We start from the raw sequence: 27,701 nt of genomic DNA on the forward strand, positions 1-27,701 counted from the left end.
CACTGTGGCTGCGGTTCCCAGCGCCGCATTCCTCCGCGCGGACAGGATGGGCGTTTCAAGGAGCGGGAGAAAAACCCACACTTATTCTTTTCTCCAGTCGGCCGAGCTCTCCCTGCAGCCACCAGCAGTTGAGTGATTTCCCTGGGAAGGCTGAGAGGGGGACGCTGTATGTGGGTATGCGGATTTTACATGGTCGGAGCATACCTCACACTGGGCCGGTGGTCTCTGTTCAGTCCCCAAGGCAGGCTGTAATAGCCAGGCTTCAGCGCAATGCAGGAAAAACACAGGAGCGAATTTAATAAAAAACAGCACACTCTGGGGTAGGTGGTGGAAGGATTAACCAGTTTCTTTCGCTTTGTAACGCAAGAAGTAAAACGAAAAAAAATCACACTGAAGAATGAATGGATAAAGATGGGGCAACGAGATGCACATGCCATACTTCCAGCCCGCAGACCCCCTCTGTGGGACTCGGGGGACGACAGAGGCCTGCCAAGAGGCCCGGACCCGTGCTGATCCGCAAGCCCCGGTGCCGGGCGGCCCCCTGCAGACCTCCCCCCACGGGCCAGACTGCGGGAGCCGGGGTCTGTCTCACGCTGGGGAGGGATTGCTCCAGCGCTAATTATTTACCCCTGCTCCCCCCCCCCCCCCCCCCCCCCCACCAGACGGATTAATGCATCACCCCCCCCCCGCCCCACACACAATCATTCCACACATTCCACTCCACATCCCTACCAGCCGCAGGCCCCTTGTCCCCCCCCACCTCCCGATCGGTGCGTTTTCTTTGCCGTGGCTGACCATGTATGGAGCACTCCTTTCCCCCTGCTGGAAATGCCTTCTCCCTTCTTCCCGCCAAATCAAACAGCTGAAGGCGTGAGAGGAAAATAAAGATTATGGGATTTGCAGACTGCACAGCTAAACACGAGATGGCAAGAGAGGTGTAGCCTTGTAAAAAAAAACGGACAGAAACACAGCCGGAGGTGTGATTCTGGCATTTGGGAGAGCAATTAAATAAGCCTATAAATTATTCTGCGAAACTTCGAAGGAGGTCATGAATTCATTGGTTTTTTGAGTCAGAGAGAAAAAGAACTAATTGAGCACATACCAAAAAAAGCCTGTAATTTTAGCACCATGGCAACCCATTTCTATGTACCCCAGAACTAAACTATGTCCATTCTTTTGGTCCGCTATGAACGCGGCACTTTGTCTCAATTTCAGCCATCTGCCATCTGCATTGTAAGTAGGGTTGGGTACCAAAACCTGGTGCCGTTCCTATATGACCGGTATCTACTGGACCAAATCGCAACGCAGATTTCGGTGCCACTTAACCCTTTTGCACATATGGTCACACCGGTGTGATTTGATGTTTAGCGCGTATGCTAACAGCAGTGCAATTACAACATGAGATTGGAAAAATTCTTGCTAATTTTAGTTTTGAGGAAACAGCAATTTAACATTAAAATGTATAGCAAATGTGGCGCTGAAAAGTGAGAGGCTTAATAACGCTAATGAAAACATACCGAACCATATAACATAACACGCGCATGCTACATAGCATAAAATAAGTTACGTGCGAAAGGGTTAAATGCTTGAGTGGCCTACGGCTGGGTGGTATAGCCGTTGCGATACATTGAATAGCTATTTTTTGTGCAATAGCAGCTATCCCCATGCTATGTGTTTTTTAAAGCTAATAGGCAAGTTATAGATACAAGTGATATTAGCAATAAAAAAGCCGTTCTTTAATGCTGTCGACTGTCGTTTTGTGCTTTTTTTTTTTAAAGTATCAGTTCAGGCACCGTTTAGGCAGCGGTACCGTTTTAAAAGTATCGCTTTAGCACTGGTATCGGAAAAACTCATTAGAGCGCTACAAAGGTCTGCGCTGTTTATGAATCTGACGCCTTGCGGCGCTTAACGTTTTGGGCCAGATTCCAGTGGCACTTAAAGCAGTCGCATTAAAAGCCTGAAGTTATGTTCCCCGGTTACGTCTGCCTTTTCTCACCACGGCCGTGTGTAACGGGAGACAGACCCGCTCTCCGCTCCGGCCTTTTCAATGCTCCCTCTGACGGGAAATGGCCAGGCTTCAGCGGGGCCTGGACCACTCTTCTGCGCCTGGTCCCTGTAACTGTCATCCGCACTTATAGCAATCACGATAGCACAAACAACGCGAAACGCTGCTGAGTGTCTGTGCGCGTCGGGCCAAACTCCAAGCAGTCAATCCTCCCCCCACGAACGATTAAACTGTCATTACGGGAGAGACTTTCACTGAGAAAGACAAGACACAGCTTTGGGGCTGTATTATCAAATGACACACAGAGATCAGTTAGGAAGACACAACTACGCAACTTCACAACATTAAAAATGACCCACCATGGGAAAACGATTACCCAGAAGGGGGGGGCGGTAACTGAGGAATGTATCATTTAAGGAGAGGTACAGAGGCCTGGGCATTAATCACGTCTCTGTATGCATGACCCGGGCGAATGAACCTTGCGCATGTTCAGGAAACCTGTGTTTCATTTGAAGCAGGTGAATAATAAATCATATGACTGAGGAGCTGAGAGCCAGACTGCAGGTACTGCGGGGCACTGCGCATGTATGGATCACAGCCACTGTGAGGAGATCACCAGAGCCAAAGCCTGTGGCCTACTTCAGCTTCAGCCCCGATCGAGAGCGGGGAGCGGTGAGTCCCGCTCGGCCAAAGCTCCTCTGAACTGCAGTGCGGTACGAACCACGGCGCAATAAGCCGCGCAGATTAAATATTTTACAGATGAGTGGACAGCTAATGTTTGGGACTGAAAAACAGGACCAGCTGTCTGACCGCACCAGGCAGAAATCTGGCCACGTCTTCTGAAGGGATGTTTTATTAGTCTGTTACAAACGCACACGGCGCGGGCCTGACAATGACCTCATCCGCCGTCCCGGAGAGGGGCTTCCCAGCCGCCACCTGGCCCCCGCACCGCGGCACGCGGGACATCGCTGTGCTGGAGGCGCACGTTTAAAAAGCGGCAACAGAAAAGTCGCCAGCGGCAACAGAAGGGCAGGCGGTGATGGATGCTGACCCGGCTAGACCGCCGTGATGTCATGCTCTCAAGGCCGGTCACGGCGGCCGTGTGTGGGGGTTTTCAGCACATGTCAGGAGAGCAGGAGGTGACAGTTCCAGACCCGAAGCGACAGGCAGCATGGCGGGATGTGCTTTTTCTGGCACGGCCTGGCAGTCCGCAGGTGGGACGCGGTGCGTTTGGTGGCCTTGAGAACTCATTAGAGCCCCTGTGCCTCACAGCACTGCCAGGAAACCGCGTTTAAAAAACAACGCAAAAAAAAAAGAAAGAGGAGCCATTTCGGGCCGAGCTGCACCGTGTCAGGTCCGCGCGGAGCCAGGCCTGGACGGGCAGGAGGAAACGGGCCGGTCTCATCCCCTCAGCACCTCGCCCCCCCCGTCCAGGCTTCCTTCCTCCCACACCCCGGCCCTATTAACCTCCCACACAGTGCTCCGCGGCCCCGCTCCTCCGCACGGATCCAGCGCTGAGATTTATTAACCCGGCCGCCCGCTCCTGGGCCGGAGCCCTGCTCCATTTTGGATTTTCAGCCGTTTTTTTTCCCGCTATCGCGCTGCGTTTAATGGCAGGCAGGGAGAGGTCTGACAGAAGTTCAGCATGTGTTTCCCAGCAGGGTGAAGCGCAATTAAAGCTCAGGGAAGGGGAAAAAAAAAAAAAGCACATTCTCTCACACACAGAAAATGAATTCCATTTAACTTATTTCAGTCGGCTTTCAGCTCTCGCTAATAAAACATTCAATGTGTCAGACAGTGATGATACTTAAATGAGAAAACCAAAAGCTCCGGTAATGGAGCAGACCTGACTGCGGTACAGAAACTGCATTTCTCTGAGACCGAGGTTGATCCAGGGCCTGACAAGAAAGGCCTGCTGTCACAGCAGACACCATGAACCCGAACACCCACCACAGTATGGAGACCCTCACACCTGTGACAGTGGACACCCTGAACCCCAGTGCCCGTCAAAGTGTGGACACACTAAACCCCAAAGTCTACTGCAGTGCGCACACCATCTAAACCGTAACACCTGTTGCTGTACGCACACCCTAACCGCCTCCTGCAAATCAAAAGCAGTAATGGTTGCCTAGCAGCAGCTGCATCGCACTGCAGTCCGCCTGCACCTCCCCCCTCTGTCAACAGCGGAGGTGACCGACAGTGTTTTTGCTTCACTAGTGTACATAACACACTTTCAATGGTTCTGTGGGGTGATGGACTCCAAGATCAGAGATAGAGAAATTATGTCAGCATGCCTTTAATATGACATGCTGGAAGGGTATTTGAAAGGTAACAGCTCTTTAGGTACATTTTCAATAATTTACCGGATGCCCTCTTCCATTCCAGCGCTGTCAGGATGGCTGAAAGCTGAACGCAAAGCCTTGGATTTGCTTCAAAGTATGCGGCAATGAAACCCCCTATTGTTCATTACAGGCTTTATTGGTACCAGGTGGGCCTGCAGTGAGTCAGAGCATATGCTGTACAGCGCGCGCACACACAGACACACACACACACACACCCATACATGCAAGAGAAGCACGCGTGCGCGAGCAGGGCCACAAGTGACCCACGGCCGCGCCGCGAATGTACTGCAATTCCCGAGTCCAAAAGGACAGCGCGTACACCTCGTTAAACCCCGCCCCGCGGTGTCCTCCGCGGCACCGCCTGTACTCCTCTTGACTCCCGCGGACAGGCCGTGCTGTGGGAACCGCGCTAACGAGCGTGCTCTCTGCGGAGACCCGCGGCTCCTTCGGAAGAAGCGCTGCTGTGGGAACCGCTCTGAGGAGAGCGCTCTCCGCTGGTAGCTGCGGCTTCTGCGGAAAAGCGGGGCTCTGGGAACCGCTCTGAGGAATGTATTCTCCGCTGATATCCGTGTCTCCTGTGAGGGCGCCGCTCTGACAGCGGAGTCCGCTAACAGCCCTCAACAGCAGACGAACTCGCAGACCCGACCCCCATACTGTGCGAGCCGTGCCATTCGGGTATGGAGAACGCAATGAGGCTGTCATAAATGAATCGTCACGGGGGGAGGGGGGGCTTTTGGGTTTTTTTGGGAGATGTATAAGGAGAACAGAGCCGGGGATATCAGCCTCCCAGGGCTCCGGGAGAAACGGCTGGTCTGGATCAACGGCCTCATTCTCACACTTTTTGAGTTATGGCTCTGCAAAAAGCATCCCCCCCCCCCCCCCCGCCCTCTTTCAGAAAAGTCTGGCACGGCCGTCCTGGTAGAGCGCTGGGCACAGAGACCTCGGAGCAGTGGATGTGAGCTGCCAAGCTGGCGAGGCCATCCAAACACATGGTTTCGCTTAAAAGAGCATTAACCTTTCCTGACTACATGTTAAAGAAATGATAAAATTAGCCTCTTGTGCCTCATTTGATGCAGCCAAAAAAGCCAATGAGACAAATGACGCAAACCATTCAGCGACGTAATCAATAGCAGATGTGTGCATTCTGTAAAGAAACGGGTAAACAATCTCTCTCTCCCCTTCTCTCCCGCTTGGCGAAAGTTACACCTCATTTACCCCTCAGTCCGCGCCATTAAAGGCAGTTCTGACATGCCTCCTGTGATCTGCGCTAATGGTTGTCCCCCAAAAGGACGCCACACTCCAGCGTGCTGAGCACATGCGCCCTGACCGGGGGGCACTTGCTTTGATACTGCTGTGAAAAACAATGCCATTCATCCGCTGAGCGGGACCGCATTCTGAGCAGACGCCGTATCTGCAATTATTATAACTACAGATAAAAAAAAATCCCCAAAAAACAAAACAAACAAAACCCCGCCACACACTCTTCAAATATTTAACCTCAAAAACAAACAACAAAAAAAAATAGAAAGTTGTGTAACAGGAAACGCTGCACTGCAGATAGTAATGGCTTAGCGTAGCATGGCTCCACCATGACTCCCTCTCTAGTTTCGTTGTCTGCTGCTGTGAAGCCCATACAAAGACGGCAGGTCTTGCTCGTTGGACGGGACGAGGGCCTAGCGCCAGACAGCTTCCTTCTGGGAGGCTTAGCGCATCCTTTGGCGCCCGGCCTGGCCCGGGCCAGCGCGGTCCCGCTTAAAGAGATTACCCAGAAGGCCGTGGCGATTTCACCCCCGCTGCCTCGCTCTGCTCTGCTGTTAACCACCACTGACTCACCACCTTTTCAGACCTCCGCGGTCACCGGCACCGTCATCGGCCCTGCTCTACTCACTGCTCCGGGAAGGTCATGACCGCTACACACGCTATGTGAGCTATCTGCTCAACGCAACATTCCGTCCTCTGGTTTACGGGGTGTACAGGGAGAGCTCATGCTTCACGCTCTGCTCACGTACAGCCGGACGTCTCGTGAAGTGACTCAGAGTGTCATCTTAAGGGCACGGTTGCAGCACCCAGCCCTGGCCCGCAGCCTCCGCCCCGCCCTCCCCTCCTCCCCTCCTCTCTGCGCTGCACCCCGCGGTCGCTCCACCACAGCAGGGCGGGCTACGCAGCGCTCTCATTCCCCTCATTACACAGGCTCTGTCTGGGTCATTCCGCATTAGACGGCAATCACTGCAAAGCCCTGCATCTTGCCAGGTGAGTGTTATTATTCACTGCAGGTACAGCTTCCATGAAGGGCACGCAGCTCGTAGCAGCAGAGGGGACACCGAGCCATCAATATCCCACAACACTTTATCCACCTCCGGTGGTCTTGCATAGCACACATAATGCTAAGCTGGTCTACACACACTCTAGTGCGTGGAGTCTGGCTCACCAGGTCTACACATGTAAGCCCCCTTGACAACAGCATGTCCTGTTCTACATAAGTATTATCTCGCTCAGCCTCCATAGAGAGCACTGCATGGCTCTCGGCCAGGAGGGTCGTAACTTTGTGTCTGAGTAAGCAGTTAATGGATGCAACAGACTCCCCACATCTTGAAAAGCAGTCAGCCGACTGAAACAACCCAACGGCACCCCTCACCCTCCCCTCAGATCAGACAAACACATTCCTGCTAAAGTGTCTGTGGCACTGAGCTGACCTGCCAGCTCCCTCTGATCCTCAGAGCTGTTCTGCTGTGTGGCTGCTGAGAGGGGGCTTGTGGGTGTAGGGGGGCGGGGCATAGCTGTCTGATATGTAGATGAAAGAGGTCCAGGCAACAGAATCAGGACTGTGTGCCGGGGCGACTGGAGAGTTGACCGACAATCATCTTTGAATCGAGCACCAAGGAGAGAGAGAGCCCTCCCCAAACACACAAAGCCCCTTATTATACCACACCACACGGGTCACCCTCTAAGTGTTAAGGAGGTGGGGTGGGGGGGGTTGTGCTACATCCATCTCAGCTACAGCTCCGACACCTCCAGACCCTGCAGGCCCGACTCTGGTACTCCTCGGCTATCAGGCTGCTCCGCCCCCAGCCATTTGTCCAATCCGCAGTGACACAGCTGGCTCCATTAAACGCTTCCGTCCTGCCTCGCTACATAAACACACGCAAACAATACCGCACCGCCGCCATCATCCTTTACGGAGACCGAGACCTGAGCGGCAGCGTTGTCTGGGTGTTGTTGATACAGCCCTGAGACCGTGTTTGGATCTCACAGAGGCGGTGAGGTGCAGCCAGGCACGCCGTTCCAGCGATCATTAATAAAAAAAGGAAAGAGAACACACAGGAAGCTCCTCACCCCCCCATCCTTTTCTGGGCGATTAATCAGCCCGGGACAGAGGAGGACCCTGTCTGCCACAGGGTGCTACCGTCTCGCCGTGGCAACACTTCAGAGAGGCCAGCTCGGCTGCCTCTGTCACCGAGGGAAGGGCATTACCATTCCGGACACTCACTGCCCTGTATTTCCAGCTCGCACTTTCCCCTCGCACTGCAACCTTCTTAGCAGCTCCAAAGCCAAAAATTGGTTACAAATGCATCATTTTTTTTTTTTTTTTTTTTTTTTTAAAAGTACCAATAGTATTACTACTGTTTAGTTCCCATTAGAGAACTGAACAGTGAAATGTAGAAGATTCCTCATGAGGTTCTGGATGGGGATGTACCACTAATCGTGGCTGAATCCATGCACAGAAAAAGATCTGTTTTACCACAGGGTGCAAATTAAATGGGATGACTGTAACCCACCCTCGTGAACTCTTTCAAGGAGACGACAGACAGACAAGAGAACTACGGGAAATTCTCTGTGTCAGAGCTAGCGGTAAGCCCGTTTACACTTTAAACAAAGATCTGTCCTCGCAGCTGAACAGGCTGACTGCCGAGCCGTGCCGCTTTATCGGAAACGAGGTGCGCAAGCCGAAAGCCGGCAGCCCGAAAGCCGGCAGGGTGCCTCCTTCGCCTTCTTTAGGCCCGACGGTCACCCGTGAGGTGGCAGAGCGTCACCCGTGAGGTGGCAGAGCCGCTGGCGTGAGCTGGGACATCTCAGGGCAGGGATGACCTCATTCCGCTGGCGCCGGTGCCAGCCCCGGTTCTGCCCCGCCCCGCTCGGCGAGTCTGCGCACGCGCGGGACTTCCCGCCGGGGGCGCAGAGGGAAAGCGCCGTGCTCCGGAGGCCGCTATATTTATCTGCGTGTAGATGGAAAGTATGAGGAGGGCGGGGCTCCCGAACAACGCGCAGCCAAAGCCTGTGCTATTCTTCCCCCTCGGGTCCAAACGGAGGCGAGAGCGTCGGCTGCTCCCTGTTCGGCCCAATAACTGCGCCTGCTGCTGCCTGTGAATGTGCGTGCCTCGGCCGACAGCGGGGCAACTACCCCGAGACAATAAAGCTCCCTCTCCGAGGCCCACTTCAGCTCCCGGCTCTCACATACACGCGCATCCATACAGCCATTAATATTAAATACCAGGAGCTGAAAGACTCCTCTGAGAAGCGGCGTCTTTCTCCTGGCGTAAACCAGGGGAAAGCTTGCTTCCAGCAGGAATATGGTTAAAAAAAAAAAGAAGGAAAAAAAAAAAAGGAGCTCCCCCCAAACAGAGAGGCCCATCCGTAAGGCAGACACTACTGTGGCAGTAGCTAGCCATAATAAAAGCTGTAAGTATATATGCTCTGGGCACTGAGCTCAGATATAAACGGACATAGTTTTGAAGGGCTAATGCTTATTCTATTGTGCGCCGTTTGGCAGCTAACCCTGTGAACATGGAAACAGTTGTATAACCATGAGGGGCACACAGTGAGAAGGGCCCGCTCTGAGCTCTGGGCTGGGGGGAGAGGGGAGGCAGAGAAGGGTGCGGTTATGAAACGGGCTGCGGGGTTTACCGCCATCAGAGAGAGAGAGAGAGAGAGAGAGAGAAGGACGGAGCGCGGTCTGAAAGAAAAATCTCATTTTGAGCTTCCTGTAAACGAATCCCGGCGGTTCCCCCCGTTTCGGCAGAGGCTTTGAGGCGAGCCGAACCCCGCCGTGCGGGCGGAGACACCGGAGACGCTGCGTGGGGCTCCTCTCTGATGACAGGATTTACGACCGCAGGCCCAGTGTGCATTTCAGGCATCACAGGCCGAGTTAACAGAGGGCCCTGAACCTCGCGCACTTTGACCCACAGGCTCTCGCGCGCGCGTTATCACAAGGCCAGCACACTCCTCCAAACCTCACCTTCAGCCTGATAAGAAAATCCACTCTCTCGCTTTCTCTTCTTTCTCTCTCCCTTTTAAAAAAAAAAATAATTTCTTTCAGAACCAGCCTCGCAGTGGCTGATGAAACCCCTTTTTAGGACTGCAGCAACCCCAGAGGTTCAGAGCGCGGAGTCTCCTAAAGAAGCCATCTCGCTCGCATTCCTCAGTGACAGGAAGCCCTTTCAGAGGCTCCGTATCTGCGCAGATGTGCCTCTCCTCAGACACCCGCGCAGAGCCTCTCGCTCCTGAAGCTCCACAGTCCAAGCCCTCAGCCAGCACGCTGAGGGCGAAAAAAATAAATAAATAAATAAAAAAAAACGCCCGACTCCCACTTCCTCTTTCCACTATTACCGCCACATTCCTGCCGTTGCTGCTGAAATTCATTTAGCGCTGCAGCTGGAAAGACAAACACGCCGACGAGTGCAATTCCTTCGCAAATTTATTTGTCGCTCCCAATTTCCCCTTCGTGGTGTTGCGTCAGAGCTGCGGCATTTGCAAGGAGCCGGACCCGATTTTTCTGCACAAAAAGAGGATTATTGCAGAGACGCAAAGCCGAAACATAAGCTCCAGCGCTTCAAAAACTCTCCTTTTCTGCCGAAATAAATTCGCTCTCGACGTGACTGACACACTCAGAAATCGAGGGCTTAAGACAACCACATCTTCTGCGTGTACCAACCACAGCCCGTGGTTTCAATCAGAGGGCTTCACGTAATTGCTGTACCTTACTTGTAAAAAGTTTACAGTGATCTCTTAAATCACAGCACAACTGTTAAACTATTTTAACAAGTTTTTGTGATGCAAGCGCAGGCCTCAGATTAGAGTGGAGTTGGATTCCTAAGCATTCCAAAAAGGGCATGACCATCTTTACTCCTACACTTAGCCGTAGACCTACTGTTATATATACACCAGGCCTATTATCCTAATACCAGGATTATTTTACACTTAGCTAAAGATCTGATATTATACACAACAGGCCTCTGGATTATTTACACTTAGATACAGATAAGTATATATTCTGTTGCTCATTCAGCCTGAATGGGTACACTTCTCTTCTCGTGCTGGAAGTCGCTCTGGATAAGAGCGTCTGCTAAATGCATGTAATGTAATATGATATTGTATACAACGGGCCTCTGGATTACGAAGAAGCGTCTTAAGCGCTGTTCAGGAAGGAACTCACTGCAGAGTCACCGCTTCACATAAAGGAGCACACCATTCAGCACAGCATGATGCTGGATGAAAGGTCAGAGGGTCAGGAACCAAGACTGTCGGTGGGGCCAAAAGGGAAGTATTTAAACTTTGATTAGAAACAATCAACTCGGTTCCACCTGGAATCAACTCCCCGAGCAGCCTGGAGCGGAAGGTGCCACCGCTGGTGCGTGACTATCCCATCCTTTTGGTATAGGAACTTGATGATCACTGAAAGCACAAATCGGCCGTAGCACACACCAGAGGGCAGGGATACGCTAAATGGATGCAGCGATGATATCTGTCCCCGGAGGAGTTATGACGCTCAATCGGCACGAAAGGTTCCCCCTCAGCCATGTGCGGGCCACAGCCTCCCTGCACCGGCGGAGGCAGTGTGCTGCTCATTCAGGCACGGAATCCGATCTCACAGGTTGGTGCTTCCCCACAGCATCAACAACAACAAAACCCTCGCAAACATTCCTTACGTCTTTATCCCACTCAGTAAAGTTGGCTTTAACATGCCGAGCGAAGATCCCTTCCAGAAGGCTGTACCACAACATCACAAACAGGAGGTGACTAGTGTTTATTTCGGCATAAGTGCCCCCCCCCCCCTCCACCCCGTGGTGCGCTTACCTTGGAGCATGCATCTGTAGGCGGACTCCGAGATGGCGTAGATGTGGGGCGGCATTTCGTGGCGCTTTTTACCCCTGTACATTTCAATGATATTCTCTGAGTAAATGGGCAGGTTTTTGTAGGGGTTTATGACCACGCAGAAAAGTCCAGAGTAGGTCTAGAGGAGGGAAACAAAAAAAAAAAAAAAAGAAAAGGCGTTGGTCAGCAGAATCTACCACTTGTCTACCATCACCAGAGACAATGTTTTATTTGCAGAATGTGTGTGCTTAAACAACATTCGCATGCATGTCAAGTGTTACTGTATTGTACAGTACTGCTTTTTTCAGAATGGCTTAATTTAACATTCAAGTTGCTCTTTGTCTGAATAAATCAACATTTGAACAGTCTGTATCTGATTAAATTATATCACAGGGAAAAGTATAAACAGGGAGAGACAGACGAAGCTGGGCAAAAGATAATTAACGCCACGTATTATATGTAGCTGTAACAAAACAGAAACACATTGTCTCAGCCACAAAAAAAAAGAAAGTAGGTGTTGTATTACTGTACCCTACTGCTTCTTAGAGACAAAGCAATTTACAGTGGAATGATGTTTTGTGATGTAAACTATTCATACAGGCTTTGATGGCTGACACACAATGATACATAATATGAGGTTTTGGTGGAATTCAAGACATTAAAAGCATCTGAGATTAAGCACTCCACAGACAACTGCATGATCCATGGGGAAATGACACTTATCTAAAGAAACAAGGGATCTGAGATAATAAGCAAGTGGGTGTTAAAGTATTTCTATTTTCTACCTTAAGGCAAGATACTGCATATGGCTTCCAGCTGCCTTCGTACCATCTTTAAACTAGTCAGCTAACATAAGCCCCCCCAACCTTAGCTGTATTTATACAGATATTTATGTCCAATGATCAATGGGTCTATAGTGTTTATACAGAGTGTTGGAGAGTAACGGGACAAATGGAATAAATGCTAATGTGTTGCATACACACAGAGTAGTCCTCTGCTATTTACAATTAAACACATATATGCTGAACCAAAATTAGATGCAACAAGTCATCCAAATAAATACTCTTAAAAGTATTCTAATGATCCGATTGCCACACATGAGGAAAAACTGAACCCATTGCTGATTACAAGAGTGATACGGTCTTCAGGAGAGCTACATGGTTTCTGACTCTCTTAAAATCACATAACAGATGCATGAAATGGTGGACTGGGGGCAGAAACCTCAGTTTTGTTGGTATGGAGCACTGACCACTGGTCAAATAAGTCACAGTCACAGCAGCCCCTTCATTCATCCATGATGCAGAAAATCCAGTCAAGTTACAAGCGTGGGGTTACTATTCTCACACTCTCAATCAGTGGAGTAATTACTGCTCCTCTCAACCACTCACCCCCCCCCCCACCCTCGCCCCCCCCTCTGGCTCAAGGCCAGAACAGGGGTCATTTTGGGACGAAAGCAGCCCACAGCCCTCTCCGCAGACAGCGGGCAAGCGCAGAGCCAATAATAGCCGACCTTGTGGAGCAGAACGATGGGAGAGAATAAATAATGAGGAGGGAGAGACAAAGGAGAGTCAGAGGGAACGGAACAGGAGTCACGGCGGCCCGGTAATGAAGGGCGCGACCTTGGGCGCGCTCCACCCAGCGATCGCACCCGAGCTCTCGCCCCCCAAGCGGCGCACGGGCTCCTTCCTGCGAGAGGGGAGCCCGGAGAATGCAGGTCCCGTCCCCGCTGAGAGAGCATGATCTCCACGCCGCCGCGAGCGCGGGCGGGCGGGCGGGCGGGGCGCTCGGAGGGGGAAAAAAAAAAAAAAAACTGGGGCCGAGGGCTCGGCTGACGGCCTGCAGTATTTGTGATCCAGACTCGAAAAAGGCAGGGAGTCCAAACCGGGGCTCACACACACTTCGGCGTGTCTGAGGGGAGAAGGTGTTACCCCGGATTCAAGCTGGGCTCCTGTGCGCTTGTGCCAAAATGGAATTCCACCCGCCTGTGCGATCGCTGACAACAATGGAGAGGGCCTCCATTTTTTCCAAGGCAAGGGACTCTGCATCGAGGGGCCAGAGCTGGTGCAGCAGAGAGCGCTTCCACCTGTCTGAACACTGGACTGAGCAAGAGTGTAAATGAGCAGGAGTGTAAATGAGCAGGAGTGTAAATGAGCAGGAGTGTAGCAAGAGTGTAAATGAGCAGGAGTGTAGCAAGAGTGTAAATGAGCAGGAGTGTAGCAAGAGTGTAAATGAGCAGGAGTGTAGCAAGAGTGTAAATGAGCAGGGCCTAGCTGGAACATCAACATAACATCAGACGGAGCACCTTACAGCTTACATTCCTTAACAACCACGATCCAAACCTGCCTTTACGCTCTGCCAGGGATCAGGCAGAAGATGCGTTTTATTATGCAAAAGGGTAGAATAGAAAGGCTTCTCATTCTGATAGTTGGGATTCATTATGAGAAAGTAATAATGTCCCCTCTCCCTTTGTGAGCTGTGATGCTTAAACCACATCATAACACCAGCGTACGCGGGGAGACAGTAATGATATGCACTTCATCAGGGAGCGACGCCAAGGCAGCATCTTTTTCCCCCCTCATTAGACATTCCGTCCGCACTTGCAGGGCGGGGCAGACTTCAGAGGGTGGTGCAGGGGTGAAGCAGCAGGGGTGGGATTTCACTGGCAGACACTGCAGCAAAAGCCGCCACACACGCAGACACAGACAGACAGGCAGGCAGGTTAGGAGGGCGACAGACCAGGCAGCCCTGCATGCGGACCAGACGCCCCTCACACCAAGCCTGGAGGTGGAGCTGCTGCATCCGCCCTGTGCGGCCTCACCCCTCCCACTGGCACGGGAGTGAGAGAGAGAGAGAGCGGGAGGGCGGGTGACCGGGCCGGGGGCCGGCTAATCCTCATCCGCCGACGGGCTTCTCCATTGGCCCGGGCGGGGGAGGGGGGTGAGCGCGCGCGGAGCGGTCCACTCCCCGCGCCTCCCTCTCCAGCATGCTTGGCTGGGCCGCAGAGCCGCATTCCTGTAATTATGTTGTCTGCTGTGAGCGCAGGCCGCGGGGGGCCCTGGGCCAGCTAACCCAGTTGCTGAGCTGGAACAATGGCAACGGGGGCTCAGGCATGCCGGGGAGGGGGGCAATGGTGCAATGGTGGGGGGGGGGAGCGGCAGGGCCGTGCGAAGGCCCCGCTAAGCCGGGGTGCGGCCGTCGCCTCCCTGGTGGGGCCGCATTCTCAGTTGGAGCTCCATTTCAAACCGCTGCCTCCGCCGGTGCTATCCTCACACGGCCCCAGGTTCACACGCCGTGGGCTACGTACTTTACGCAATTTCACCTTTAGCTGGGGAATGTGTGGCCTTGACATCAAGACTCGCTTTTATCGGACACAGTCATGAAAAAGTGAGGTGTAAGCCACGTAAGGTGGCTTACAAAACGCCAACAAGGCGAAACACAAAGGGCCGATGTATACCAGCTTCTTAATGAGTTCGGAATGGTCTCTTGGTGGGGGGAGCACATGGCAGAAGGGGACTGTCCCCTGGGATGGGGGGGAGCCAGAAGACAGGCTGCACTGTGCGTGCGCGCGCACACACACACACACACACACACACACACACACACACACACACACACACACACACACACACACACACACACACACACACACACAGAGAGGACGCTGGAATGCACTCTTTGCTGGCCAGGAGCCAGGGGCACAAACACCACTCTGAGGCCATGACAGAGGTCTGTTGTTCTGAAATCCCGTTAGGACAGCGTTTAGCCGCTCTGGGGAACAATTCCAGATGTGAGCGCCACAGGCAGGGCGAGAGGCTGGGGGAACTCTGAGCCCCGCTCTGGGCTGTGGAGGGACGGCCACAGAGTCTGCGAACACGCGGCCTTCCTCCTCTCATTACCCAGCTGCCCCCGGCTCGCTTCAGCAAAGCATCTTGGGTATAACGGTACGAGTGGCAGGGTTCAACATTAACGGCTGCCCGCTCGGCCGGGGCGAGTAAAAACACGTGTCGTGCAAAACTCGGCCTCTGACTTACCTGATCGGCCAAGCGACGATTTAGAGTAAATTCAGCACTCAAGTTCACAAAATCCACAGTTTCGATGTGCCTGGCATAGCACAACGACAGGTGTGTTTGTTTTTTTTTTTTTTTTTTATTTGTGTGGAAAAGGAAAAAGGCAGGTCAGATTGTTTCCTGTGACCAGTCATGCCTAGCACTAGTCCATTAACTAGCTATCTGAGGCAGAGGAAGCAGACTAAATTGACCACCTAGTGTCAAAGTGCCATGGGGTGTGGCTTTCACAGCTGCATATGGGGTCTCCCTCCTAGTCCCCTCTAATGAGGAAAAAACTCCTGTGTTTCTCAGCCACATGCAACTCAAATGGGACCTAGCAGTTTTTCCACTTTTCTTCTTGCAACCCAGTAGTGTTAGCTCTGTTAATGCTTTTTAATGTACATGTGGAGTTGCGACAGGTTTTAATCAAGTGGCTGAACAGCAGTGACATCTACTGCATCACAGAACTAATTTTTGACACAGAGGCGTAACGCGCCACTTAGTTTTATAGCTCGCTCCTTGTTAGAAATTAGTTAGCTCAACTGGTTAATATAGCCAGCTAGTTAGCTAACTATTATATTACTAAGCACCTTGGAAAACGGTCAGCCAGCCAGCAAGCTAGCTGAGTACTACAGCTAGCTAACAATTAAACAATTTATTTTAACCAGATACGTAATGTACTGCTGAAAATTACTTTCAGCAAGAAAAGTTTAACCGATTGGATTCATGCACTGCACTGGAATAAATTGGCGATGATGCCAGCTTCAGCTCAGCAGCTCTACGTGCAGCATAAAAAACTGCTACCAATACTTGTGTGAGACAACTATTGAGCTAGCAACATGGACCCCAATAGGGAACTTAAGGTCTCCAGTTTGGAGCCAGACTTCCCCTTTCTCACATTTCATTTATTGGCAAAGGATGGCGTGAGTGCAGTAACATTTGTTCAGCCACTTTTTATAGAAAACAATTCAGTAAGATTAATTGTTTTCAGTGGATTTTTTGCAATTATGGAAAACAGTACCAGGTTAACCATGAGACAGGTGTGCATCGGGAGAAAGAATCACAAAGCTAGCAAACCGGTGGTCAAACTTATGACATCAAGCTGTCATTTTATGTTCTTTATACAACAGTTAAACTACGCCGTATCTGGGCAAGTAAAAATTTAGTCCGAGAAAATTGATTTCTGACCCAGTTGCCCAACTGCAAGTTAGGGGGAAAAAACAAAAAATAAAACTCAGCGCTAAACATGTAGAAACAAACACGCATACACTTGCATGAGGGATATCTAATATCTCATACCGAAAGGCTCTATTGAGTCTCAACTGTCAGAAACATGGAGAAATGGGTGAACTAGTAGAGTGCTGGACTCACGACCATCCAGTCAGGCCGGAGCCATCAAAACCCTGTGCAAAGACATAACCTGAGGTTACTCACAGGGCTTTGCAGCAGACCTGGGAATAACCTGGAGTTACCCACAGGGCCTGTAGCTGTCTGATCCTCCTGCCAAGACTGAGAACAACGCAGGCTGTGAAGCAGAGAGGGCACTGAGGCTCAGTGGTTCAGCTCTGATCGAGGCCCCACAGAAAGGCATAGGGAATGAGGCTTCCAATAAAGATCATCTCAGCCGAAGCAGAGACGCTGTGGTTAATGACAGCACCCTCTGACACATTTCCCCAGGATCCCAGTTAATCGTTAACGTCCAACTGATCCTCCAGCCAAGCCGGCTCTCGGCAAACAGCGTTCAGCATCTTGCAAAGCTTTTGGAGAAACCGCAGGGAAAAAGTTTTGGAAAACACAGTCCCTGCAATTTAGACATAATTCCCCCCATTTTGTAGCTAATTAAATATTGATTCCCCTGATTTGAAAGGAAAGGCGGCTATAAATAAAGCCGCTCTCGATGGCTTGCGTCGGAGCGGGGCGGCACCGCGGCCCGGGCGTGGGAGGAGAGGACCGCAGAGCGAAGCAGTTCTGCCTGCCTACAGGATGAGCCGCTGCCTTGTCATAAACATCCCCCCAGCTGGCCACAAACCAAAGCTGTGGTCTGCCGAGGGAAAGGAGTGCTTTCGGTCCAAGCACGGCCATACTGACTTGTTCCCGTCTGGTCATGAGAAGCGGAGAACGAGGGGCGGGAAAAAAAAAAAAAAAAACAACAAACGGCGAGCTCCCGACGATGTAAGATGACACTTCAATAGAGCTCGCGAGTCTCCTGAGAAGAATAGTGTCTGGGCTGAGAGGAAAGCCTCATGTTATAGAGAAAAAAAAAGTGAGAAAGTTGCCAGCCGGAAGAACCCAGTGCAATGCACCCTGGGTAAAAAAAAAAAAATATGGTAGAGAAACACTGTGCCTTTTCCCTCTGCACTATCCAACTTTAGACAAACTGCAGAGGGATGCACTGGAAGAATACAACAGCTGGAGGGGGGGGGGACAGAAACTAACAAAAAAACATCCATAACCCTGTCCCATCTGAGGAGCAAGGCCTCAGATCATGTTAAGGACACGCAGGGGAATACCGCTTTAAAGCTTCACAGAGGCACGCCACGGTTTTCCAGCCAGCCCTCTGCCATTAATAATGAAGGCTAGCTGTATTAGGTTACCCCGGGGCCCTTGACCCTATCCTCTGCTCTTCCTGTCTTCGATTGTTCCTTATCGCCACACTTCATGCTTATTAACATTCTTCGGCTCTGGAACGCCCCTCCCTCTCTGAACCATCTCATGCCAACAGGTGGAGGGGAAGCACACACTGGCAGCCTGCGGCCCTGCCTGTGTCCCAGTTTATGGTTTATTATTAAAATATGAATAAGCCCCTCCCCGACAACAGCAGCAGCAGCGTCACTCCCAAGCTCTCACTCACTATTCCAGTGTGTGCGTGAAGCTACTGTACGCGCCTAAAAACCTGGTCACATATTCAAATGGTCTGTAGCCATCAGCCACATGTTTTTTGGTCATATTTGGGTTCCCTCTGCTGCTGGGATTAAAGGAAGAGGGCAGGATAGTGATTCCCAAAATGGTTCATATTCACAAGCGGGGCTGACAGAGGGTGGTAAATACTTCATCTAGACAGCGAGTTGGACTCACAGCTGGCCTGTGCGTTTGACACTGGATGCCAGGGTGAGGACATTAAGTCTGATTTTACAATAAAACTACACAGTGAGGGGAGGGTGGGACTCTCACATGCAAGTCAGGCAGGGACCAGAGAACAGAAGGCACACACAGTCTCTCCACCACAGGGGTCAGCAGGGGGGAGGCTGTTAGTGACAGCAAAGCATTTTTGTGGCCAGCCTGCTACACCCCATGGGAGGTGAGAGACAGGAGCAATAACTCACCTTGAACCCCCTCGTTTAAGCCTACTCCACCAGCGTGCTCCTTTCATCCTTTAGCGTGTCTCTCTTTCCACCTCCGTGTGACACACTTGCACCTCCCTCCAGCTCAGTTTGATTAAAGAAACTGTCCTTCCCTTTATGCTTTGCTCAAGGACGAGACTGCGAGCTACTAATGAAACAAAAACACCCAGGCTTGACCTCCGGTGGCTTGTTTGCTTTAACCTTCAACTTTACCCCCCTCGTCAGATCTCTACTGGAAGCCTCCTCTGAGCAGAGTGACGAGCTCAGGCCTCTGGGTCCTCGACCCAGGACCCTTTCAAAGACACCAGGACCCTTTCAACCGCACAGCCGGCAGCATGAAATCAAAGCACACCTCCTTTCGTTTCATAATAAGAATAAAAAACACTGACTCGACTTTCAAAAGGCCGCATGACTTTAAGTAAAACACTCGGGGAAAACGCTGGACATTGTTTGGCCTCCCTGATGCTTGTGCCAAGCTCATGTTCGCATTCACTGCCATTTGTATTTAAAACATCCCCTGGTGGAGCCATGGCAACGCCATAGCAACGCAGCTCTTAAAGATATTGAGCACGTAGAAGACCACAAGCCCGTCTTACAGACGGCAAACCAGTGCTGAGTGGTAAAATGTGCAAGTAACTCTGGGTAACCACTGAAAGCCCAATCACAGCATGAGAACAGATCAGCTACCCGATGGGGAAATTTAGGGGACACATAAAATAATGAAATAACTGCGCCTGTAATTTTTTGCAGTCAAGCTGCACCATAATGGCTTCTGCAGCAGCAGCTTAATTATGTCTGTATATTCAATAAAATGTCACTTTTCACAGAATTCACAAAGCAGAGTACTGAAAAAAATCTCCATTGATGAAATATGAAATGTGGTTTAAGTGATCACTGTAAAATTTTGCTTCAAAGATGAAGATGTTCTATTGGTTTTCACATTAACGTGGAGTAAAAAGCTTCCCTCATTTTTTGCAACATATTCTATTCTTCAAAGGCATTACTAACTCCACTACTCCTCCAAAAAGCATCAATAGCGTACCTAGTCTTTCACTGGCTTTGTTTGCAGAGACAAAATTCCAGTTTTCTGTGCTCCATTAAAGGTTGCATTGGAAAATTACAGTACACTAAAGAGCATGCAGGCCAGTGCTAATGATTCACACTCAACAGTTGGCAATTTAGAGTAAGCTTCTCACAAGGAACAAAAGAAACAGCCAGCTAGATAGCAGGAATGATGCTGTCTCATCTTACATTAATAAATGGTTTAAAGAAACAACGGTGACGCTGTAAATTCAAGAAGCAAAGAAAAGTCCTGAACTCAAGTTTCTTGTCTGGAGAAAAGTGTCAGAACTAATGAGACTAGCCAGCTGCCAGAAAGACATACTTTGACTTTGAAAAGGCATCCAGAATGTCCATTAGGAACAAGACCTAAATGAAATAGGTAAAAGGTTTTAATTGATTGCTTTTAATCACTTCCATCCTATTTGGTATGTTTACAATGGATACACTGTGCATAGGTAGTTAGCCAAACTGTGTTTACACTGAGGCACATGCAATAACCACACTTAATTTCATTTTTAAGTAACCCATCCCATTTCTGGAACTTGCACAAAGATACTACACAATGTATGCACCTGATCCAAGGAAAGTACAAAAATCTACAGTAACTTCAAGCTGCAACTATCTTTAAAGGTGTTTAGGAAGGCATGCTATTAGCAAAGGATTATAGTTAATAGATAATATTACAATCTGTGAGAAACAAACAACATGGCCACCAGCTGGCCTGAGTACTGCCAGACCATAATTTCTAATTGGAGGAAACCTGATACAGCCTAGCCCTGCATCCTACAAAGCGGACATTCAATACATTTATGGTAGTCTCAAAATTGTATCCAATGTGACTGGAGTGAGTAAGTGTTAGGGTGGCTGGATTTTTCATGGAAACTTCCATTTTGCAACCTGGATGATGGTCCATGAATCAAACTTAAAACATTTATGCCAGTCACTTCATGCCAGTCATTAATGAGATTAAAATTTCAAGTCTTTTACACATAATCCAACATGACAACCGCAACATGTGACCAATTAACTTACTCTTAATAACAAACACTCCTGGCCATGAGGAGAAACAAGTACACACACACACTGTCAGTATCTATTACGCTTCATGAACAGAGACGTTTTGAAAAAGCCAACATGGTCTAGTTTTTAAACTAGTTTTAACTAGCTAAAAATTAGTCCAAACAAGAAGTATACTAGTAAAGCATACCGCATGCGGCCCTTTAATTTGGTGGGTCTAACAAAGGTCGCTTAGACTTTACAGTAATTTTTGTCTATTAAAGTGCTGGTGAACAAAACCCTGTCAACCTGACCCTTTCTTTCCTCGCTCCCAAATTAGAAAGTTACCACATGCGATTTCCCAATGGTATGAGGTCCACCACCTCAGAAGGCATTATTTCATCCAGTAGGTTTATAATGGCAACCCTACCTCTGTGAAACTGTTCTTAAACTGTCAATTACATCACCTTAAAAGCAACAACGGAACGGAAATGGAAAGTCCTATCCAGTGAGCCATGAGCCATTCGAGACCCCTCCATAAAGAAATTCCCTCCATCGCTCCCAATAAAAAAGCGTTACATTCGCAGTTACGACTCATCGTTGTTGAAATAACTCTAAGTACCAAAACAATCCCAGATATTCTACACCCCGGAGTGTCAGGTTTAATCTGCGCACGGTTGAAAATGTGCCGAAGGTATGAAGGGAGGGAGGGAAAGAAGGAGATGGGGAAACAAAGGGGAACCAAGACCGAGACGGGGAGAGTGAAAGAGGGCGAACCTGGCGTTGAGCTATTCCTTAATTAAGGAAGGGGGTTTTTTCGAGCTCGGGGTCTAAAAATGCGAGACATTCAGGGACAGCTGTGGCTTATCTACTGAGACAAAGGCCCAGTTACAGCGCTATGGTTAGCCTGTGACTCAGCATGAGCCTGCCAGTCTGATTTCTGCAGGGAGCAGCAGTATGGCAGGGGGCCATCCGCACAGGCCGCGAGGAGCAGGGCCTTACAGGAGCACAAAGGCGCACGGGGGAAAAGGGGCTCTCTTCACGCCACCCCGAGCCGGGAGGCACGCGGCCAGGGGCTGCACAGAGACCCGGGGAGGTGTCTCTCCCACAGCAACTACACTCATGGCCTCCTTCTTCGGAGGTGCGAGTGGGTTACCTGATCGGCGACCATTAAAAACGTATCCCGACTGCTTTCAGCGGGGCGGCTGGTTTAGCAGTTAAATGAGCAGAGCAAGGCTCTGTAGTAGCCAGGCCATGAACCTGGGTTAGGTACAAAAAGGGCACGACAAAAAGATCATTCTACACCCATCACAAAATCACTTCTGAACTGTCATAAACGCAATGTGACAAGAGGAAATGAGGAGGCGTACACTGAAATGGAAAAAAATGATCACACCCGTCAGGTCTCTGTCCAGCCTCCAATCGGAGATGAAACCCCCTGAAATAGCCTGACTAAACCTGCAGCATTCTCCTTGCTCAGTGCAGTCTCAGGTGATTGCCAACCCCAATACTATTTCAGGAATGCATGTCACAAACTGGGTCAAGATCACGGGAGACACTTTCTTTTTTTTTTTTTATCTAGGACACCGCTGAAAGATTAATATCGAGAGCTTGATCTTGTTATATCGCAGGCATCGCGAAAACGAAACGGCCTGCACCGCACTGTTTTTTCAGCTGAACTTATTTAGATTAGTGGACTGGACTTGAATTACAACCCCCGGAGAAGAGGAGAAATGGAAAATAGTAAGATCTGGGGGAGCAGTGGGGTGAGCCTGTAAAAAGCAATGAGGCTGCTCACTGCCTTTACTGACGTGACGCAATGCAAATCATCCACAGCTTAACGCGGTCCTGTAAGCTGGAGAGCAGGGGAGGCGGTAACGCAAACAGCCAAAAAAAAAAAAAAGAAAAAATTCAGAGCCCTTTCATCCTGAACACAACTAAAAACCTGACTAACAGAGATGACGGACTGATAAGAGCAAAAATGAGCGCTTAAACACATCAAACGTCCGCCGGAAGCAAGCACGTTCTTAATACAACGGGTTAGTAAAATCCTCCCTGCTGAGAAAAGTGGGCATTGTTAGGGTTCTCAAGCAGCAGGATTTGGTCACGAAAGTAGGCAGAGCTGACGATGCCAACGATGACATTTCAAAGCTGGTAAGGCTCCTCTGACTTAATGTGCACAGGCTGACTTGGGGAATTTTGGTTCTGCATTACTGGAACACATGAGCCTGGAGCCCACCTCAGAGAAAACCCTACCTAACTTTGAAGATCCGCATCCAGCACGAGGCCTTCCAGCTTGCTGACACGCTCTATAAGATGGATGCTGGGGGATACTCACGTAGATGAGGCCGGAGTAGTAGCGGTCCTTGAGGTTGTGCAGCACGGAGGCCTCGTTCAGGCAGGTCAGCTCAGCCATGTCCTCCACCTTGCTGAACTTGGGCGGGTTCATCTTCTGGATGTCGTCCTTGTTGACCATGGCCTTTTTGCCGTTCTCGGCCAGCTCCACCAGGACCTCATCCCCACGCTCCTCCCGGATGCTGGCCGCCTCGAAGCCATGCCGCTCCGATGGAATCCACACCAGCTTCTTGGCCGTCCAGTCGGCCTGCGTGGCCGGGTTGTATACGACCGCCCGGTCCACAAAGAGGTACCGCTCTGGGTCCTCCTGCCCACTCCGCTGTGCCATCTCCAAATACCAGAAGAGAACAGGCCACCTGGCAAGAGACACACAAGGATTTATCCCATATGTTCCACTGGGAACCCCACCCCCCTACATTGCTGACACATGTAGTCATGCCAAAAGTCTTTATGCAACATTTTTTTTCCAGCGCATCTTGGCCTAAACATTTAAGCCTCAAATAAGGAAATACATGGACCATACGCATACTACCCTTTAATTTGCCCTCTACTTAAGAGAAACACCCCAGTCTAACACTGAAACTACACAAACATAGGGGCGAACACCAGAGAGGAAGAGGGGTGTGTGTGTGTGTGTGTGTGGGCAAGTGCTCTGTAATATCAGTAACACCCACCCACTAATTGATCCCCTACAACTCTCATTCTGACTGACAAGCAGACTGAGAGATGAGACAGCCATTTTCCTGAGTGCTCAAGGCAAAGAGCTGACAAATCAACCCTCCCCTCTATCACTGGACCCAAGCACACAGGCAGAACCCCTACAGTTCTCACTAGCTAAAAACTTAAACCCGTCTGATAACCAAGAACTACTGCGCTGTATTAAATTGCCAAGTGCAGTTGTAGTGTAGCATATTACAGATTGGATTCTCGTAAACAATTTGTAAAGGACGACTGATAAGCAGCAATTTGGCATACTTCCTCTTCCAATTCACAAAACCCACAAGATTGAAATGATAAATGTGGTGACATGAAGGGGGAAAAAACGAAATGATAGTGTCCTAACCCAAGGTTATCTTAAACAGATAACCTGGATACTGTAGGCTAAAACTGCACTTCAACCAAGATGAACATTGTATGGAGGGCAAACCCTGCACACACGCCTTCACAAACCATGGGGTTTATACAATCAGCGATATGACTGGTAAGCGAGTTCACATTGCACCAATCAAAGAGGCGCCTTGCACCTGTTTGCACTTCGAAAAGTATTTCAACTGCAAGGGTCTGGTAGTAGAACGTGGTGGTTACAAATGAAACGACACAAGCTTGTTCGTTAATAAACATGTACTTTATTTTCATGGACTGTACTCTCGACAATAAGAGGCTGATATAAACGAACTAATTGCTCTGACATTCCGTGACAGAGTGCCCCCGTCAACTAGATAATAACGGCACGGCGCGCTAAGGAACAGATTAACCCTACTACTTGATTTAGATAGCTAGCTACATAAAGTGAGCCTACCAATCAAGATTAATAACAAGTCACCCATGCCCATAATTATTAAGACCAGCTGTAAACGCTAGTCGAACAAGGCATTACTGCTGTAAAAAAAGACTGGTTACACGTGTAGATGCTCCACTGGAAGCGGGTCTGGAGAATGATTGTGATACGCCGAGTCATACATGTACATCTAGCTACCTGATAACTAAATAACAATCCCCGAAAAAGGAGATTCGGGAGATTCCCTGGCAAACGAAGATACTGATGACCGTTCTAATTGGCTGTTACGGCTAAAAACGCCTTCTATCTGCATTATGCGACTATCTAACGCTATCTAGAAGGCTAAAAATGACCAAATAGGGAAAATAAAGGGTAAAGGTGCAGAGAACACGAGAAACTTTGGGGAGGCGTTTTATTTGTAGAGGTCATGAGGGTTTTAAAGGGTGTTTTTCTGCTTGGCATTACCCAAGCAAGCTACCTAACTAAGGCTCTACCCTAGTTTCCCGAGCAAGCTAGGTCGTAATATGGAGCAATACAAACTCAAAAGTGGGTCAGACCCACTGGATGCGGAGTTCGCAGTGCCGCCTATGGTCTGGCGCACTGACGTTAGATGCGTCTCTAGCCTAAGCTGGGTCGCTAACTGCGTCTGAAGAGCGCCTATGCCGATAGCTGCCATAGAGCTAGCGAGCGATGTGCGATCCACCCAATCATGCCTTGCCAACTGCCGCAAAGGACAAAAAGAAGCTTGTGAAGTTCGTTTGTTCGGTCATACTGACTCTCACTCAATAAAAGATGGCTAGCTATCCACCGAGCGATCAACACATACGTAAAAGCCACATATGTAGCTAGCCGGCTAACTACCTTGCAACTACCCTGTGTGCGGCTGTGCGCAGTCAAGCCAGTGCGCCTAGCCAGCTAACACAGCAGATAGCTAGGTGGGTGGTTTGCTCTGGAGAAAAATAAGGATGAAAAGATTTCGTTCATAGCTGCATTTTCCCTCCCATAAAGTTTACAGTTTGAACATAAGCCAAGACAGGAACGTTTTTTAATTCAAAATACCACTGCTTGCAAAAAAATTCATATAGCAATAGCTACTAAGCTAACTCGGTAGCAACCTAGCCAGCCTTCTGACGTTAGCGGTCCTCCATCGTTGAACAGTACGTTGGATAGCTAGCTAGCCAACCCCAAATAATCCGTTAGCTAGCCAGGCATTTCTCAGAAGAAAATAACCATCAAAAATTCTTTACTTACCTGGTGCAGTGAAAAAACCTGGGAAACTGAACACAAATAACCAACTAACCCTCTCAACACGACTGTATTCTGCAGTTCTTGGAAAAAAAAAATTCCAGCCTCTGTTCCCTTCTCGCCTTTTCTGCACCAAAGATACACCCCCACCACCAGACGTCTTCTCAACCGAACCAAGTAGACCGGTTTGCTATTCCCGCCTCTCCGGCGGACTGCGCACACACCCCTTAATTAAAGTTAGAATGCGATTGGGATTTGCGCCATACGGCCGCAAGCATGCAGCCCTTCTATTGGTTTAAGATCCCCCTCCCCATACAAAAACTGACCCCCATAATTGATAGTGCGTTCTCCCCTCTTGTTCCACCTGCCGGTAGGATATTGTCTTGCAGCTTATAGGTTTCGACGTTCCCGATTGAAAAAAAAATGGACAACAACCACTGGTCAACGCCATGTCCATCAAATCTAAGGCACGCATTCCCTCTTTCCATCATAGTTGGTTGCGCCAGACTGGTTATTGTACGAGATAGCACGTGAAGCCGTGGCTCTGTACTTGGTAAGCTGAATCAGTTGGGACAGGCGGGCCGCAGTGCGTTCAGAAAGCCAGACATTTTGTCATCTGTTTGTTGAATTTGAAAAAAAAAAAAAAACGCAACAGAAAATCAGACACCGTTTAAAATGTGTTTCAGTTTGTGTGTGTTTGTCTTAGATATAACCCTCTTCTTTAGGCGATTTCTTGGGATGACATAATTTCTTTAGATTTTCAAAGCATGGTTCTACAACGCCCTCTGTTAGTCTAGAGGAGGAGTTCATCGCTCTTATCCAGCGCAATGGTACCGTTATCATTAGTACCGTTATATTTTTTGCGTGCTGTAGTTGGCTGCGTTCTGAATGATGAGTTTTGAGTAGATTAATACAATAATAAATGATTAATGGTAGAAATAATGATACATTAGACAAATGATTTTGTAATTGTAATATAGCCTGTAGATATACCGCACATAGTTTTTGCTATCTGTATTTTTTCCTTTCAAAATTTTATATACCAATCCAACGCTACAGCAAACTAGTTATTGTCGTTATCGTTGTCTTTTTGTCTTTCTCACTTAATCTGAATTTTACTGAATTTGGCAGAATGTTTATGTAATAAAGGACAGTTAATATTTCATCTAAAATTCATTGAAAAAATCGCAAAAAGAGCTTGTGCAGTGTCGTCTAACTGACCGTCCATGCGTTCTGTACATAGACTGAGTTTGAGTGGTAGGATTAAGCAGGTTTATAAAGTCCTTGGTAGGATGCAATGATGTGGACCATTCATTCACCTAAAATTTTGAAGTTAGTCTTTATGCGAATGTTACGGGTGTATTGCTCATTACTGTTCGTAGTTTTACGCAACTAATGCTTGGTGGTACGGTGCTGATGGTTTGCCATAGACGTAGAAAACATTAAAAAGAAAAGAAATTGAACAGGCATTTTCTTGCCAACAGAGGTCAGTATAGTATCGGATATCAAAATACTCAACGACTGGCTTATGATGATAGCGCAGCGTACTACTATTCTTACGAAGAAAGTGAATGCAGTATATTTCATGTTAAATTGAAAACTGGTGATAAGTGAGACACGAGGTACACTTGGGTCTAGTGTCAGTTTTGAGATAACACCAGTGTGTCAACTAAGAACATACAAAACTATATACTTTTCTAAACTAAATCATGTATGTATGCA

General features: G+C 49.2%; 1 protein-coding gene across 6 annotated transcripts in view; it reads right to left on the reverse strand.

Moving 5' to 3' along the window:
* The window catches only part of myh10 (myosin, heavy chain 10, non-muscle), a 73,935-nt gene extending 47,769 nt beyond the window's left edge, over positions 1 to 26,166 (reverse strand). For 3 of the 6 annotated variants that reach the window (XM_036529972.1, XM_036529964.1, XM_036529956.1), the window contains exons 1-3: positions 25,986 to 26,166; positions 23,220 to 23,592; positions 11,419 to 11,575 (exon numbers count right to left, since the gene is read on the reverse strand). In XM_036529972.1, coding sequence (XP_036385865.1) covers positions 11,419 to 11,575; positions 23,220 to 23,564 — 502 coding nt within the window. In that variant the 5' untranslated portion in view covers positions 23,565 to 23,592; positions 25,986 to 26,166. The remainder of the gene's footprint in view (positions 1 to 11,418; positions 11,576 to 23,219; positions 23,593 to 25,985) is intronic. The other 3 variants (XM_036529995.1, XM_036529987.1, XM_036529979.1) reach the window with 1 other exon arrangement.
* Between the last annotated feature and the right edge of the window lie 1,535 nt (positions 26,167 to 27,701).

This window comes from Megalops cyprinoides, chromosome 1 (genome assembly GCF_013368585.1).
Source record: "Megalops cyprinoides isolate fMegCyp1 chromosome 1, fMegCyp1.pri, whole genome shotgun sequence".
Lineage (NCBI taxonomy): Eukaryota > Metazoa > Chordata > Actinopteri > Elopiformes > Megalopidae > Megalops > Megalops cyprinoides.